This window comes from Urocitellus parryii, chromosome 1 (assembly GCF_045843805.1).
Source record: "Urocitellus parryii isolate mUroPar1 chromosome 1, mUroPar1.hap1, whole genome shotgun sequence".
Lineage (NCBI taxonomy): Eukaryota > Metazoa > Chordata > Mammalia > Rodentia > Sciuridae > Urocitellus > Urocitellus parryii.
The window spans coordinates 251,245,384-251,261,218 of NC_135531.1; the positions used below are offsets into that span (position 1 = coordinate 251,245,384).

At 41.7% G+C, this 15,835-nt stretch overlaps 1 protein-coding gene across 1 annotated transcript in view; it reads left to right on the forward strand.

Annotated features, from left to right (window-relative positions):
* Nucleotides 1-15,835, forward strand: part of Kiaa2012 (KIAA2012 ortholog) — a 106,869-nt gene that overhangs the window by 10,121 nt on the left and 80,913 nt on the right. Inside the window, exons 3-7 of the mRNA XM_077795065.1 lie at nucleotides 7,215-7,374; nucleotides 9,599-9,754; nucleotides 12,753-12,895; nucleotides 14,346-14,529; nucleotides 15,116-15,258. Of these exons, the coding sequence (XP_077651191.1) occupies nucleotides 7,215-7,374; nucleotides 9,599-9,754; nucleotides 12,753-12,895; nucleotides 14,346-14,529; nucleotides 15,116-15,258 (786 nt within the window). The remainder of the gene's footprint in view (nucleotides 1-7,214; nucleotides 7,375-9,598; nucleotides 9,755-12,752; nucleotides 12,896-14,345; nucleotides 14,530-15,115; nucleotides 15,259-15,835) is intronic.

Sequence of the window (15,835 nt, forward strand, 5' to 3'; positions counted from 1 at the left end):
TAATCATACAGGTATAGAGAGTAATAATGTCTGTCTCATCCTACCATCCTTCCCATCCCCACAGCCTCAACCCTCCCCTCAAATCCAATTTATCTACTTTTCTTTCTTTTTTTTTGCCTGTTCTTTTGGTGTCATATCCAATAAACCATTGCCAAATCCATTGTTATGAAGTTTTTCTTCTAAGAGCTTTATAGTTTTAGCTCTTATGTTGAGGTGTTTGTTCCATTTTGAATTAATTTTTTTTGAGTAAAGAAGTCATGGCTCAACTTCATTATTTTTATGTAAGATATTTATTTATATCACCCCCATTTGACAGGTTAAGAGACCAAGGAACAGACTGGCCAAATAAATTCCCCAAGGTCACACAACTAGGAAGTCATTGGGATAGAATTTAAACCCAAGCCAACTGAGCTTTTATAGGAACTGGAGCTTAATTTTTTGCCATTTGCAATTTTGGTTGTTATTCCTTTATGTTTGTGACATGTGGCTGGTCAAAGCTTTTGATGCTAAATGGTTTGGTCAGGAATCAAGACTTCTTATAGCATTGCATTAATAAGAAAATTCAGACCACTTCACGATTCTCTTCTTTTTAAAAAAATATTTTTAGTTGTAGATGGGATATATATATATATATATATATATATATATATATATATTTTTTTTTTTTTTTTTTTTTTTAATGTGGTGCTGGGGAATGAACCCAGTGCATTACATGTAGGCAAGCGCTGTACCACTGAGCTACAATCCCAGCTCGAGGATTCTCTTCTTTATAACCTGGTATGTGTGGTTGCCAAAGACCATATGATGAATGGGAGTAAAAATACTATTCATACATAATTTCAGAAATGAAATCTGCAGAGAAAGGGACTGGATGAGAGGGCATTGTTTGTCCAGGCTGATTGAAGGCAGGCAGGGGCTAGCGAAGGCTTTTCAGCCACAGCTGCTTGGACTCTATTCTTCCCACCCTGCCCCCACCTCTACTCCAGTTGCATTTACCTGGCAGCCCCAAGACTGGTTCTAGTCACACCTGCACAGGTGTGAAAATAATGGGCTGTCACCCTGCATCTAAGGCTTGGGCTGTACCAGAGCACACTGACTCCAGCCAGCTGATGAGGGACAGGAGGCACCAGCTGTGCATATTGAGAGGACTTCTGTCTGGAGCTGTCACCTCAGGGCACAGGTGGTCAGCCGTGAGTTCAGACATGACTGGTTCTTTCCACTGAACTGACAACTAATGAGTAGTCACTAAGTAGACAGTGTCCAGAACAATACCTGACATGTAGCAGATGCTTAACAAAGTCATTGGATGAGCATATTAGCTGCCAGGGTATATCAGGGGGTGGTGGCGACCTTTATTCAATAGAAGTTCATAATCTAGTGAAGGAGGCCAATTTGTATCCTAGTGACACTTGATACAAGGCAATCTATGAGAAAAGCTGAGATATAATTTATGAATATACTATGGTATGAATAAGGTAGCAATTGTGACTGACCTTTTATATTATCATTTTAATTGCACTATCTATGGGGTGTGGTGTGATGATTCAATTTATATAGTGCATAATGGTAAGAATTGGGTAGTTAGCATTTCCTTTTCCTTAAACATCTTTTTCAGATGTATAGTTTGCAAATTTTTTCTCCTATTCTGTAGGATGTATCTTTGCTGTGTCAAGTGTTTCCTGATCAAGCTGGGCTCAGAGCCCCTATTGTCCAGCTACTCAGGATGCTGAGATGGGAGGAAAAATAAAAATTTTTATTAATATGTAACAATTGTACATATTTATGAAGTACATATATAATATATATATATATATATATATATATATATATATATATATATACACACACACACACAAAGTGTGCTGATCAAATCAGGTAGTTGACATTTCCACCTCCTCCTCTTTACTTTGTACTTTGTGTTTGGGGTTTTTGAGCTCCTCTCTTCTAGGTATTCACAAAAGAGATAATAGGTTATTATGAACTACATTCACTAGAACTTATTTCTTCTCCTTCTTCTCCTTCTCCTTTTCCTTTTGTGCTGGGGTGGTACCCCAGAGCCTCATGCACACAAGGCAAGTGCTCTACCATTCAGCTACACCCTTAATTATATTCCTTCAATTTAATTGCATCTCAGTACCTATTATTCATTCTTTCTGTATCTCCCTTTCTCTCCACCCCCACCTGCCTCTAATAATCACTGTTTTGCATTCAGATCTACTTTTTTAGCATCCATATATGAAAGAGAGAGAGAGAGAGAGAGAATATGAGGTATTTGTCTTTATGTGTCTGGTTTATTTCACGTAACATAACATCCTCTAGTTGTACGTATTTTGCTGCAAATGATAGGATATCATTGTTTTTTACAGTCAAATAATATTCCATTGTATGTTTGTGTGTGTGTGTGTGTGTGTGTGTGTGTATCACATTTTCTTTCTCCATCAGTTGATGGGCACCTATGTCAATTTTATATTTGAGCTACTGTAAATAGTGCCAAAATAAACGTGTCAGTGCAGCTATCTCTTTTGTAGGCTGATTTTTCTTCCTTTGGATATATACTCAGCAGTGGGATTCCTGGATGATGTGGTAGTTGTATTTTTAGTTCTTTGGGGAACCTCCATACTGTTTTCCACAGTGGCTGTACTAATTTATATTTCCACCAATAGTGTATATGAGTTTCCTTTTTCCTACATCTTCACCAGCCCTTGTTAGTTTTTCTTTTTTATTGTAATCATTCTAATTGGAGTGAGATAATACCTCATTGTAGTTTTGATTTGCCTTTCCCTGACAGCTAATGATGTTGAGTATTTTTTCATAAATTTGTTAGTCATTTGAATTTCTTCTTTTGAGAAATGACTATTCACATCATCTGCCCATTTTTTAGATGTATGTTTTTTGTTCTTGAATACTTTGAGTTCCTTATATATTCTGGATATTAATCCTTTTTCAGATGAATAGTTTGTAAATTTTTTTCTCCCATTCTGTAGGGTGTGTCTTTGTTGTGTTGAGTGTTTCCATCACTGTGCAAAAACCTGTTAGTCCTTTTAGTTTGATGTAATCTCCTTCATCTGTTTTTGCTTTTGTTATCTGTACTTTTGGAGTCTTATCAAAATCTTTACCTATACTGATGTGACACTTCTGACTGGGAAAAGCTAGAGTGGATTCTTGGAGGAGGTAAAATTTGAGTGGAGTCTAGTGGTCGAAAATAAATGGAGGGCTGGGGATGTGGCTCAGAGGCCGAGTGCCCCTGAGTTCATCCCAAGGACCCTAAATAAACAAACAAACAAACAAACAAACAAACAAATAAATAAATAAATAAATTTCTTAGGCATAGGTGAGTTGGGCCTGGAGGGGAGATGGAGAACAGGAAGTTCAGGGCAATTCAATAGGCATAGCTCTGGCTAGAAATACGCCTGAAGAAGTGGGTAAGGGCTGAATTGTGGAGTGCTTTGCTGGCCAGTCCTGGGATTTATGGGCCTCTCTCTTTGCTCCTCTGTGGACTCCTGCACACAAAGCCTGGGCTACCCTCTGCAGTAAGGTGGCAGCTGGCTGTCCAAGCCAGCTTCTGCCCTTCTTAGGGATTCTGGCACACTGCCACTCATATCTACTGGGCAGAAACACAGGCCCCACCTCCTCCTTCCATCCTGCCAGCAGTGGGGTGAGTGCATAGGACAGCTGATCTGAAGGCAGCGACAGGCAGCTGAGGTTCCCCTCTACCCCTCCACATTAGTAGGCCTGGCAGACAACAGGAAGGCAGCCAGGCTGAGCAAGTCTCTTGTTAAAAGAAGCAGCCACACATGGTGGACTGTGGATAACAGGCCACTCAGCATTCATTAATTGCTCATCCCAAAGAAACCGGAAGATGGTGGTGGGGGGAGGGGGTTGGCAAAGTCAAGGCAACCTGGAAGCTGAAACCATCCACAGCCAGCTCCTGCTGCTGTGTTTACTCCCCTGTTCCAGAGACTCCCTTCCCAGCTCCCTTCTGTCTCCTTTTATCTTTTAGAATAATTCTGAGTGGGTGATTAGGTCTAGAATAACATTGGGGAGTGACAAGAAATATGGATAAGAAGGGGTGGGCAGCATGAAACTAGTTAATTTTTAACTAGTTTCTTATTTATAATCTAATCATATTACTCAAAATTTGATTTTATAAAAAGATAGGAGAATTACTTGTACTCTTTGGCCTAGCACCCTCAAACTGCCATTATTAGCATCTTCATCTGTTATCTTCCAGTCTCCCACCAAATTTGTACATATATGACACACTTTTTTCTTTTTCTTTCTTTCTTTTTTTTCCTCTCTTTTCATACTAGGATTAAACCTACTGGCACTTTACCACTAAGCTACATCCCCAAACCTGTTTATGTTTTTATTTTGAAACAGGCTCACTAAGTTGCTGAGGGTCTTGCTAAATTGCTGAGGTCAGCCTCAAACTTTCAATTCTCCTGTCTTGGCTGTCTCTCTTGGGTTATTTGATTCCAAACCCCATGAACTTTCTACTCTCTCCACTATGCTATTAGCTAGGTTCAGAAAAACTCCAGGATTTGCCCAAGATCACAAAATTCCTGTGAGGCAAAATGAGCCTGGAACCCAGATGCCCTGGTCTTACATCAGGGGCACTTCCCCAGGATGTCTTCTCTCCAATCTTTCGCTTGTACTTTCTGGACCTACTTGATGTCTCCCTGTGTCCACTGTTCAGGCTCAGCAGGCCCATAAGACTGAAGTGAAAAGGCAGAAGTAGAAAGGAATTTGGTGCCTGTAGAACGTTGGAGCTATTGAACCTCTGGATCATTGAACATCTGATTTAGCTAACGCTGGTAGTCTCTAAACTTTGGTCTGTTTGTTATCTGAGTTAATATATTTTCTTTTTCGTTGTATCAGCCTGTTGAGTCAGGTTTTACTGAATCCTAACAAGCACGAACACATTGGTATCTCTAATCTCACAGTTTTTACTCCCCAGGACACTTGTTGAAGCAAAACTGTCATTTCCTCTTCCTTTGACATCAAGCTGGTTCGTGGTGCTTAGTCCTGGTCCATTGACAAGATGATAAGTTCTTAAAGAACAGAAGGCTTTGCCCTTATGTGTTTTGAAGCCCTGGATTCTGGTACTGACTCCACTGGTAACTGGCTTAGCCATTTACCTTCTGCTGTGGTTCAACTGTGTCCATCAAAGTTTGTGTTAGAAATTTAATCCCTACTGCAACAGTGTTTCAAGATGGGACCTTTAAAAAGTGGTCAGGATTAATGTCGTTATCATGAGATTGGGTTAGTTATCAAGGGAGTGGGTTCCTGATAAAAAAATGAATTCAGCCCCTTTCCCATCTCTCCACCCATCTTTCATGTGTGTACGTGTGTGCAAATTCTCACATCCTCCTTTGTCCTTCTTTCTTCAGCCAAGGAATGATGCAATAAGAAAGCCCTCACCAGATTCTGGACTTCCCAGCCTCAAGATACCTATATCTACCTATCTATATCTATATCTATATCTATATATAGATATACACTCACACATATATACACATATGTGTATATGTGTATGTGTGTGTGTTTGTGTGTGTGTGTGTATCCTCTGTATTTATTTATTTATTTATTTTTTATAAATATTTTTGAAGTTTGTAGAGGAGACTCCTTTTTCTTTTTTAATATTTATTTATTTTTAGTTCTTGGCGGACACAACATCTTTGTTTGTGGTGCTGAGGATCGAACCCGGGCCGCACGCCTGCCAGGCGAGCGCGCTACCGCTTGAGCCACATCCCCAGCCCAATCCTCTGTATTTATAAATTACCCAATCTTAGGATTCTGTTATGATAGCAGAAATTGAACTAAGACACCCTTTATCTTCCCAGTCTGTGTTATTGTGTTGGGGGGAGTTGCTGAACCAAAGAGTGATAAATAAGTATTATATTTATGCTAATTCTCATTGGAATATTGTAGATCATTTTTATGGAGCAGCAAAAAATACATGATATGGGCTGGGGATGTGGCTCAAGCGGTAGCGCGCTCGCTTGGCATGCATGCTGCCTGGGTTCAATCCTCAGCACCACATACAATAAAGATGTTGTGTCCGCAGAAAACTAAAAAAATAAATATTAAAAATTATTTCTCTCTCTCTCTCTCTCTTTAAAAAAAATACATGATATATGTTTCCATTTATATGAAGTTCAAAAATAATCTGTAGTGCCAGAAATCAGAATAGTGATTATCTGGTAGGTGGAAGGTCAGTGACTATGAAGTAGCATGAAGGAACTTTCTGGGATGATGAAGTTTTCTGTATTTTGTATGTATATATATACATATATATATGTAAATATATATGTGTATATATATGCACACACATATATGCATATATGTATATATAAATATATAATATATGTATAATTTATGCCTCAATTTTTAAAAAATGTTTTAAGAAAGAATGGATTCTGATATTATAATGAGTTTGGTAGTTAAGAATGCTGTGATTGATTAGTAATGTCTGCCATGGACAGGGGGAAAGTGATAGATATCAATACAAGTACCACACAGTTGCCATTCTTATGCTTAACCGATCATCTTCCGAGAGAAGTCTCTGCATCATTTAAGTGTCTACCTTAGAGGATTATAATAAGGTGAAGGTTCTTTGTATAACGTGAATCCCTAGCCAAGTGTAAAATGTTATATACATTTATTCCCTGCAACGTCTTGCAGAGCAGGACTGACTTTGGCAGGAAATTTCCCCCAAAATTCTTCCTAGCTGAAATGAAATGCAGCAGAGAGCAGAGCCAGATATTTTCAAAATGCCAGGCTCCCCATGAACATGGACATGGCTTGTCTGTCCCTTCATTCATATTACAAACACTTAGTACTGATGTTCATTTTCCCACTGGCTTTCCCATCGTGCAGAGCCATTTTTAAAGGGACTAAAATGATTTCCACAGGCCAAGCTAAGTAATGCATTTTCTTCTGAGGCTTTATCCTTTTCTAAGGCTCTATCTCAAGATGGGGTCTGGGATTTGTCATTTCTCCTTCCCCTTCCAACTGCAAATCTGCTGGGGCCTTTCAGGGCTTTGCTCCATAGGCTCTTGGTTTATGTCTATTAGCCAAGGCATCTGGTTTTGGTGCCTTCTGTCACCTCTGGGAGCCTCTGGATTACTGACGAGGATTGTGCTAACCAGCCTGCATCTTTGGGAAGCTCAGGGCTCATCAGATGTGCTCTTTTCTGCCTGGTGTCCCCACAGAGGGAGCAGGACAGAGCCTGGCAACCGTACCTGTACTTCCGAAGTCAGCCAGACAGCCAGGCCCAAAGAAAGATCCAACCTGGGTATTCAGCTAAGAGATACCTCCGAGGCCTCTTGCGGACTTGGCCCCCTGACACCATGTACAGGTTCCAATGTGCAGGTCAGTGGGAGAATGGGAGGGGTGAACCCCAGGCTGCCCCACTTCTCATTCTGGTGGGAGGGTGTGTTTTCCATCAAGACCTGAAGCACCAGGAATTCAGGCCCAATTGTGTATTAAAGCAAAGTCCCTGAGCTCAGTAGCCTGCAAGTCTCTATCACGGCCATGGCCCTTTATCCTCCCTCAGAATTTGCAAAGGGAAGGACAGACTGAAGTCTTGCCTTCACGCCTCACACTCCACATCCCAAGCCAGAACTTTCTTCCCAAACTCCCCCACTCAGGGGCCTCAGAGACCCTCCAATTTAACTTCCACTATTTATAAGGTAAGGAAAAAACAGGACCCAGAGAAGCAAAGTATTTGTCCAAAATCAGTCAAAAGCAGAGCTGGGGCCAGAAGTCAGATCCCCTGCACCCTCAGCTCCACATTCTTGCCAACATTCCCCAGCTCCCCATCTGAGGCCATCTCAGATCCTCCAGTACCTCTTGAAGATGGTGGCTCTCCAGCATAACTCCCTTAAGGGTGAGATGGACACCCTTCTGTAGAACAGAGACCCTAAATGCACTCTTCAAAGGCTTAAAAATGAAAACGGGAAATGAGGATTGGAGTTGCCAGGTTGAGGGTGCACACACACACACACACACACACACACACACATAGCTAAACTTGAAATATTTAAGGACACACCTCAACTAAAAAAGTATTCATTGTTTACCTGAAATTCAAATTTAATTGGACATCCTGTATTTTATTTGGCAAACCTACTGGGGATGAGAGGTAAGCTGTAATATTTGCCAGTACCCACTCTGCTATTTGCCATCTCTTCAGCACCAACAAACAGGCAAGACCAGAAGAATTCTGGCTTTCTTTTTCCTTTATAGGTTTACCCTGGGAGAGTCGAGAAAACAGCTCTCTCCCTAGTAAGTGGTGACTTGAAGCAAAATGAGAGATGTGGGCTTGTCCAGTAATTGGCTTTACTTTCATGGCAATACCATGGTCGCAGGCAGTTCATTTATTCAGCACTTGAGAGAAAGAGCCCCTTAACCAAAGATGTGTTTATCATTGGATGGGGCTGAGGCAGAGAAGGCCACTGCCCCATTGCCTGAGCCCAACATCTCTAAGAAAGAAGGGACCACTGGGCATGGTGGCACACACTTGTAATCCCAGCAGCTCAGGAGGCTGGGCAGGAGGATCATGAGTTCAAAGCCAGCCTTAGCCACTCATCAATACCCTGTCTTAAATTTTTTTTAAAAAAGGGCTGGAGATGTGGCTCAGTGGTGAAGCACCCCTGGATTCAGTCCCTGGTACCATAAGAAAAGGAGAGGGAAGGAAGGAAGGAAGGTTAATTCCTCTTAACATCAAAATATGTCACAGACTCTTCTACGGGAGTCAAATAGCTAAAGCATGTGGTTTAAGAAAAGACGTGTGTGTATACCTGAAGGCTCTTTTCATAACTTTTTACCTAAGCTCCTCTTAAAGGTAGGCCTTCAAGCTGGAGAAATAATGGATAGACTCTGGTGAGAAATGACCTGCCCAATAGCCCCTGCCACTCTCTCCCTCCGTCATATCTCAGAGCCCACCATGTTTGTGATGCTAGTATGTTCTCTGGTCCCTTCATTCTGACCCTCTGAGATATTCTCTACACCTTTCAAGTTCACATCTTCTCCAAAGGCTTTTCTGACAACTCCAGCCCATACTGAAATTCTTGTTTACTATCCTTACTGACACTCGGGGCCACACAGTTGAACACAAAGGAGCTCTGTCTGTCCAATAGACTGAGTGTCTTTAAAAAGGGACCATGTCTGGTCCTGCTGTATCCACCCTACTGCCTGACAGAGGGTAAGCAAGCCTTCAACAGAAACTTGCTTAATGACTAGACTGAGAAGGCCCACAGAAGCAAACAGGATATATCCACTACCATTGGATCCCTCCTCCTAGGCAGAATGAGCCTTTCACCCAACTCCAAGGAAACAGCCATGTTTCTTACATGAGGAAGATCCAGTTTTGGGGAATGGTGAAGTTAAAGAAGCATACTTATAGCATAAGACTAGAAGAACAGAGAAACCTCAATAGGCTCAATCTCATTTCTTAATCCCTCTCTTCTTCTAACTATCTTCCTTTATGGGCATTACCCAAAGCCAAGACTAGTTCAAGTGGGGAAACTTGTTGTTTCCAAAACTCTAGATCAGAGACCATATTTCTACCAATAATTTCTGACTTGTTCTTCAGGACACATCAAGGATTCTGTGCTGCTTCAGGAAAGTCAACTTAATGTGCCAAAGAGTCTCAGGCCACAACAGGATCTTTCAGGTGTGCCCCCAAAATACCATCTCCTGCCTGTCTTCCCTCCATTTTGGATTCAACAAGAAAAATCTTTTGAACAAGGTACATGTTGCTTTTGGGACTAGTGCTCAAATATTTGGATTTTAACACCTTAAAATGGATTTTCTGAAAATAAGATCTAGGGATTCTATGTTCCATTGTCATCATCTATAAAACGAAGGGGTTAGTCTAAACCAGCACTATCCAAGAGTATTTTTTTTCTGAAATGATGGAATGTTCTATATAGTGTCCAATACAGTAACCATCAGCCACTTAAGTCTAATGAGCATTTGATATGTAGCTACTACAATGGTAAAACTGAACTTTTTATTTTATTTTATTTTAATTAATTTACATCTAAATAGCCACATGTATCTCATGGCTATATATATATATATATATATATATATATATATATATATATATATACACTGTATTGAGCTGTGCATGCATAGAATCTATATTTTAGATGATTTCTTAGGTCTATTCTACTTGAATATTCTTTAATCCTTTGATTTTTTTTAGTAGCAATATTATATGGGGGAAAAATAAGCTTTGGAGCCAGAAATCAGAATTGTTGTGGTTGTTCTGTCATTTACAAGATGTAGGAACTTTTTTTAAAAACCAGTATTATATATATATCTTTATTTTATTTTTATGTGGTACTGAGGATCAAACCCAGTGCCTCACACATGCTAGGTAAGTGCTGTATCACTGAGCTACAACTCCAGCCCAAGTTATAGGATCTTGAGCAAGTCAGTTCACCTCTTTGAGTTTCTGTTTGCTCATCCCTGCAACAGCACATCAAGACCTACATGGTTACTGCACAGGAAATCATTGTGATCTGTCTGCAAGCTATTTTATACTACAGAGATTTACAGAGTTGTCACAGTTTCAGTCAGGGACACAGAGGCAGTATAGAATAATAACTAAGCATGTGGCCATTAGCACCAGGTTCCAAGCTAGATGACCTCTTTGGGTCTTGGGTTCCTCATTATAACATGGAGGTGACCATATCACCTTTACTTCACAAGGTCATATGTGGGAGTTAAATGGGATAATTCAGTACCTGGTACATAGTAAGTGCTCAATAAATATTAATTATGAACTTCCCAGCTCTTGTTTTTTAAGTATAATTACTAACTGATTGCAATGCCCAATTGCCCATAATCACAGGGGCTGAAAAAAATTAATGTTTTAAGAAGTAAACAGAGCTCAGAGGCTATAACTTGAAACCTGATTAATGTTTTCATTGGTTTTTAACCTTATCTCCCCTTGGCCTCCCTCTCTTTGCCAAACACGTTATCTGGAGAAGTAGCAAAAGTCCTGACTGCAAGCCCCAGGCCCCCCAACAATGAGGCAAGCCATTGGCCCAGTTGCTCACATTCCCTGCCTCCTTGGCTTGCCTCTCTGTAAAATTCGAGTAAGGATGTCTGCATTCCTTCCTCTCTGGCTGTGTAGAAAATCACAGGTGAAGACAGAGGGAAAAAGCTCCCTAAAAGCTCCGAATTGCTATCTGGATGCCCCCCTCCCCTGCATACGTGAGATACAGAGAGACAGTTCTGTGGGCTTCTTTCAATAATTGAAATTTCCAGTACTTTTCTTACAAACTGGTTTCCATTAAGCATAAACAAATGAGCTGGATAATGACATTTACGAAGATAAAATTCTTGTTACCATCACATAGATTGAGTTCACCTGAGATGTGGCCAAAGAGGCTGATGATTCTCTCTCCCCTACCACAATGCCCCTGTCCCAACTTAGACACTAATATGTCACCCAGTTGAGTGAAGGACCATTTGACTAGAGTCTCACTTTCTCCAACCTCAAAAGTATATCCGGCTCCAAGAAGGATGCATCTGTAGTCTGACTGGACCCCAAAGAAACATTCTAGAATACCCCAAAAGGTCTTCTTCAGTGTTGCACTCCAGTTGGAGTTGAGATCCCCTAGGGAGCAAGTCCAACGTGGCCTTGGGCCACCTAGATTGAGGAATCCCCAGGACTCATCAGGCTTCAGGCTTCCCTGGGCCACTAAAACCTGGGCAGACTTTGGAACCTGCACCTGTGTCACAGCCACCAACAGAATCAGCATCAATCAGAGTAGGCTTCAGGAACCAATAGGCAGAGGCAGGTGAGCTGGAGGGATGAGCAGCTCCACTCATGAGCATTCAGCTCTTGACCCAACACACAAGGAAGGGAATGATGAGGGCAGGTGAGGGTTGGGGAGCATAGAGGAACAGTGAGGCCGGCTAGGGGAAGGAGGAGGAGCTCCCGGAAGTCTATCTCACACAGGGCCCCTGAAGGCTTCCAGAGCCCCTGATTGAAAGACAACCCTGCTTTGTTCCACAGAGCTGCATGCTGGGAATGAAGGGATTGCTAAAGCTTGGCTCCAAACAAGGAAGGTTTGCCAGACAGTTTCAGCAATAAATCTACCTTGAGTAAGTGATGAAAATAGCTGCAGGACCCTTTAAACCATTGATGAAAGATTTGTTAACTATGCTGGAGTCATCTGTTGACTCAGATCCCTCCCAAGGGTTGCAGACAGGGTAAATCCAGAGAGCTGAGCAGCAGTCCCACCTCGCTGCACACCTAAGGGGTTTTCCCTAAGTAAACAACGGGGAGACACCCAGGAAATCCAAGAGCCTGCTGTAGACTGGAGCATCTCTATGACAACCAAGCAAGGCTGCAGGTCACACCACCACAGTGCCACCGCTGAAATCCACAAATCCCAGGCAGCCACATTCATTATCTTATTTGAGCTCCAGACAGCTCTGCAAGGAAGTAAGGGCAAGAAATTAGTATCCTCACCTTGCAGGTGAGAAAACAGTGGTCAACAGAGCCTCTTCCCCTAGTCTCCTGACCCTGTTTCTAGCAATTGGCTGCCATTTCTATAGAAGCACTACCAGAAAAAAAAAAAATAGAAGTAAAGGAGGAGAGGCAGGAGAAACAAGGGCTTTGACTACTTTTGCTCAAAGAAGCAAGATGGGAGGCAATTTGGAGATAGCAAAATCACCATGCCCATTTCTGGGGTTCTAGGTTGATCTACTGTCCACTCTTGCAGGTCAATGGGGCCTGGATGAAGAGGAAGCTGGGGCTGGTGGACACATGAACCAGGACTCTGTAGCCAAGAACCGTAGTAGTCGAGAGACTCACTTGCTGCCACGTAGGAAGCAGCCCTGGCAGGAAGAGAAAACCCCAGCAGAGGTACCACTTTAATGAACTCTGTGTGACATGGTTGCAAACTTATGGAATCCTTCCTCCCTTTGCCATTTCTTGGGGTTCTCCAGAGAAGAATGCTTTGACCAGTTTCTCAAGTGTCACTTGAGATATTCCTTAAAGAACACTGTCAAATATTCCTTGAAGAAAAGGGTTTTATAGCAAAAGACATTGGGGAAATGCTGCACATCTTTTCAAGCAAAGTCAGTGGACACACTTAGATATGGAGCACTTCAGGCAATCCTATAGTGAAGTCACCAGCCTAACTTTATTTAACTCCAGATTTTCCAAATCATTGAACCACGGCTCCTCCCTTGACTCTTCACCCCATCTGTAGCCTTATCTAGGAAGAAGAGCTCTTGGCTTTAAACATGGTACAAGAAATTCAACTAATTTTGAACTGAGCATGGTAGCACATGCCTGTAATCCCAGCAATTCAGGATACTGAGGCAGGAGGATCACAAGTTTGAGACCAGCCTCAACAACTTAGTGAGACCTTGTCTCAAAGGAGGTGTGGTGGCACACGTCTGTAATCCCAGCAGTTTGGGAGGCTGAGACAGGAGGATCTCAAGTCTGAAGCCAGCCTTGGCAATTTAGCAAGGCGGTAAGCAACCTAGCAAGACATCCCTGGGTTCAATCCCCAATACCAAAAAAAAAAAAAAAAAGAAAGAAAGAAAGAAAGAAAGAAGGCACTATGTCATTCTATCATTCTGTCTCAAAAATTAAAAATAAAATAAACATAAAAAGGGCTGGAGATGTGGCTCAGTGCTTAAGTGCCTTTGGGTTCAATCCCTGATACCAAAAAAAGAAGAAGAAAAAGAAAAGAAATTCAACTAACTTTGAATCTGAATGAATTCTTCTACAAAGTGGAACTATAATCATATATTTCTCACAAGGTTACTAAGGGGATTAAATGACTTAAAATGTAGAAACACTTTATCAACTCGAAGGCCTGTGTAGGGGAGTGGTATGAGATAACAGTTGTTCAGAGCAACATAGACATTATCTGCTCCCATCTTGAATAAACTTGTTTGATTTACAAGGTCATATGCCAAGAAAGAGCCACAGAGCTAAAGAAAGGAGAGGAGAGACATTTTATAATGGATAAAGGCAATGATACAATCACTTCATTTTTATTTTCATTTAAAAAACAATTTTTAAAGAAAGCACTATGTTGGGCTAGGGATATGGTTCAGTGGTTAAGCACCCCTGGGTTCAATCCCCAGTATCAAAAAGAAACAAAGAACGCACTATGTCATTCTCTCTATCATCAATAATAAAATGTTTCATTGTTACACACAGCTTTGTATGTCTTTCCAGCTTGCAAAACAAATTTCATCCGTAGAACCACAAGTCTAGCCACAGGGGCTGTTACAGGAACCTGTTCTGTTGCTTTGTGACAGCCTGTTTATAGTTCTGTGTATCTGTCGTTCCCTAGGACACATCAGTGGAGGATCATCTTCATATACATGCTTCAGAGGAAAGCCACAATGAAAAGACACAGCAAACCTCCAAGAAGGCCCTTGGGCATGCCTACATCAGTCATTCCTGGCCCCTGAGTGACAAATCCCACATGACATTTTATGGAGGTGCCTTCCCCAATAGGAAGGCTGATCTCAGTGGTAAGAAACTAAAATTCTTGTCCAATTGATCCAGTTAAAACTAATTGTGCAGAATTCACCTGAGAACACAGGCATGATGAATGTCACTTCTGTGTGCCACTCACCTTAGAAAATAATAGCCGGGGGGCGGGGGGGGATGCCTCCTTGCCTGGTACTTAACCATGCAAATTCTACAATCAGAATGTCTGGGTTCAAACTATCCCCCATTTACTAGCTATAATCCTGGGCAAATTATTTAATATGGCTGAGGTTCAGTTTCCTCCTCTGTAGAAGGGGAATAATAATATTCCACAAGAGTATTGTGGGGATTAAGTGAGTTAATGCATAATTCTCTTTTCACAGTTAATGCTCAATACATATTAGTTATTATTGTTGTCATTCTCTCCATCAGCTGACTCAGAACCCAACACAGAGAATGATTGGGACTCCCTGACCCTGCCTCAGATAAAGCCTTGGCCATCTCAGTCTCCACACCCTCCTAGATTTTCTTCCCTTTAAAAAAAAAAAAAGTGATAAAAGTTTAAAGTCAACTGTCCATCTCCATACCTGTAGCTAATAGGTTCTCATTCCCATCCTGTTTCTACAGACAAACAAGGAAATATGAAATGGCACAGGGCCAGAGGCAGCCACTTGCCACAGGAGCTTCCTGCTGCAAGGTGCCTTCTCCCTCCAATAACATCTGCCATTGGCTCAGAACAAAACACCCCTGGGGAAGCAAAGAAAAAAAAGGTGTGTGTGCACACATGTGTGTGCCTGTGCGTGTGTGTGTGTGAGTGTGTGTGTGTGTGTGTGTGTGTGTGATCCTTCTTTAGAAACAAGGTGACTCAAAGGGATGTCTCAATAGAGAACTAGCCTTTCTAGCTCAGAGCGCAGCAGGTAGAGCTGGGAAAGAGCTGTAGTAACTTCCTAAGTACTAAAAATCATCAAGATCAAGGAATCCAGCTGCCCCCAATTATACCTTTAAAGCATATGCTCTTCCACACTCTCTCTAGGGGCACCAGAATCCTTTGTTCTGTTAAAGGGCTGGGGATTTTTTTTCTTTCACTACTGGAGATTTAACCCAGGGTGCTCCACCACTGAGCTACATCCCCAGAGCTTTTTATTTTTTCCTTTGAGACAGAGGCTTACTAAGCGGTCCAGGCTAAACTGGAACTTGCGATCCTTCTGCCTCAGCCTCCCAAGCAACTGTGCCACTGTGCACCCAGCAAGGACCTAGGGATTATCTATAAACAAGCAAGGACAGAATTTGGCTTGTAAACAATGGACCCGCTTCAAACTCAAAATGTGGGAAAACTTGACTCCAGCA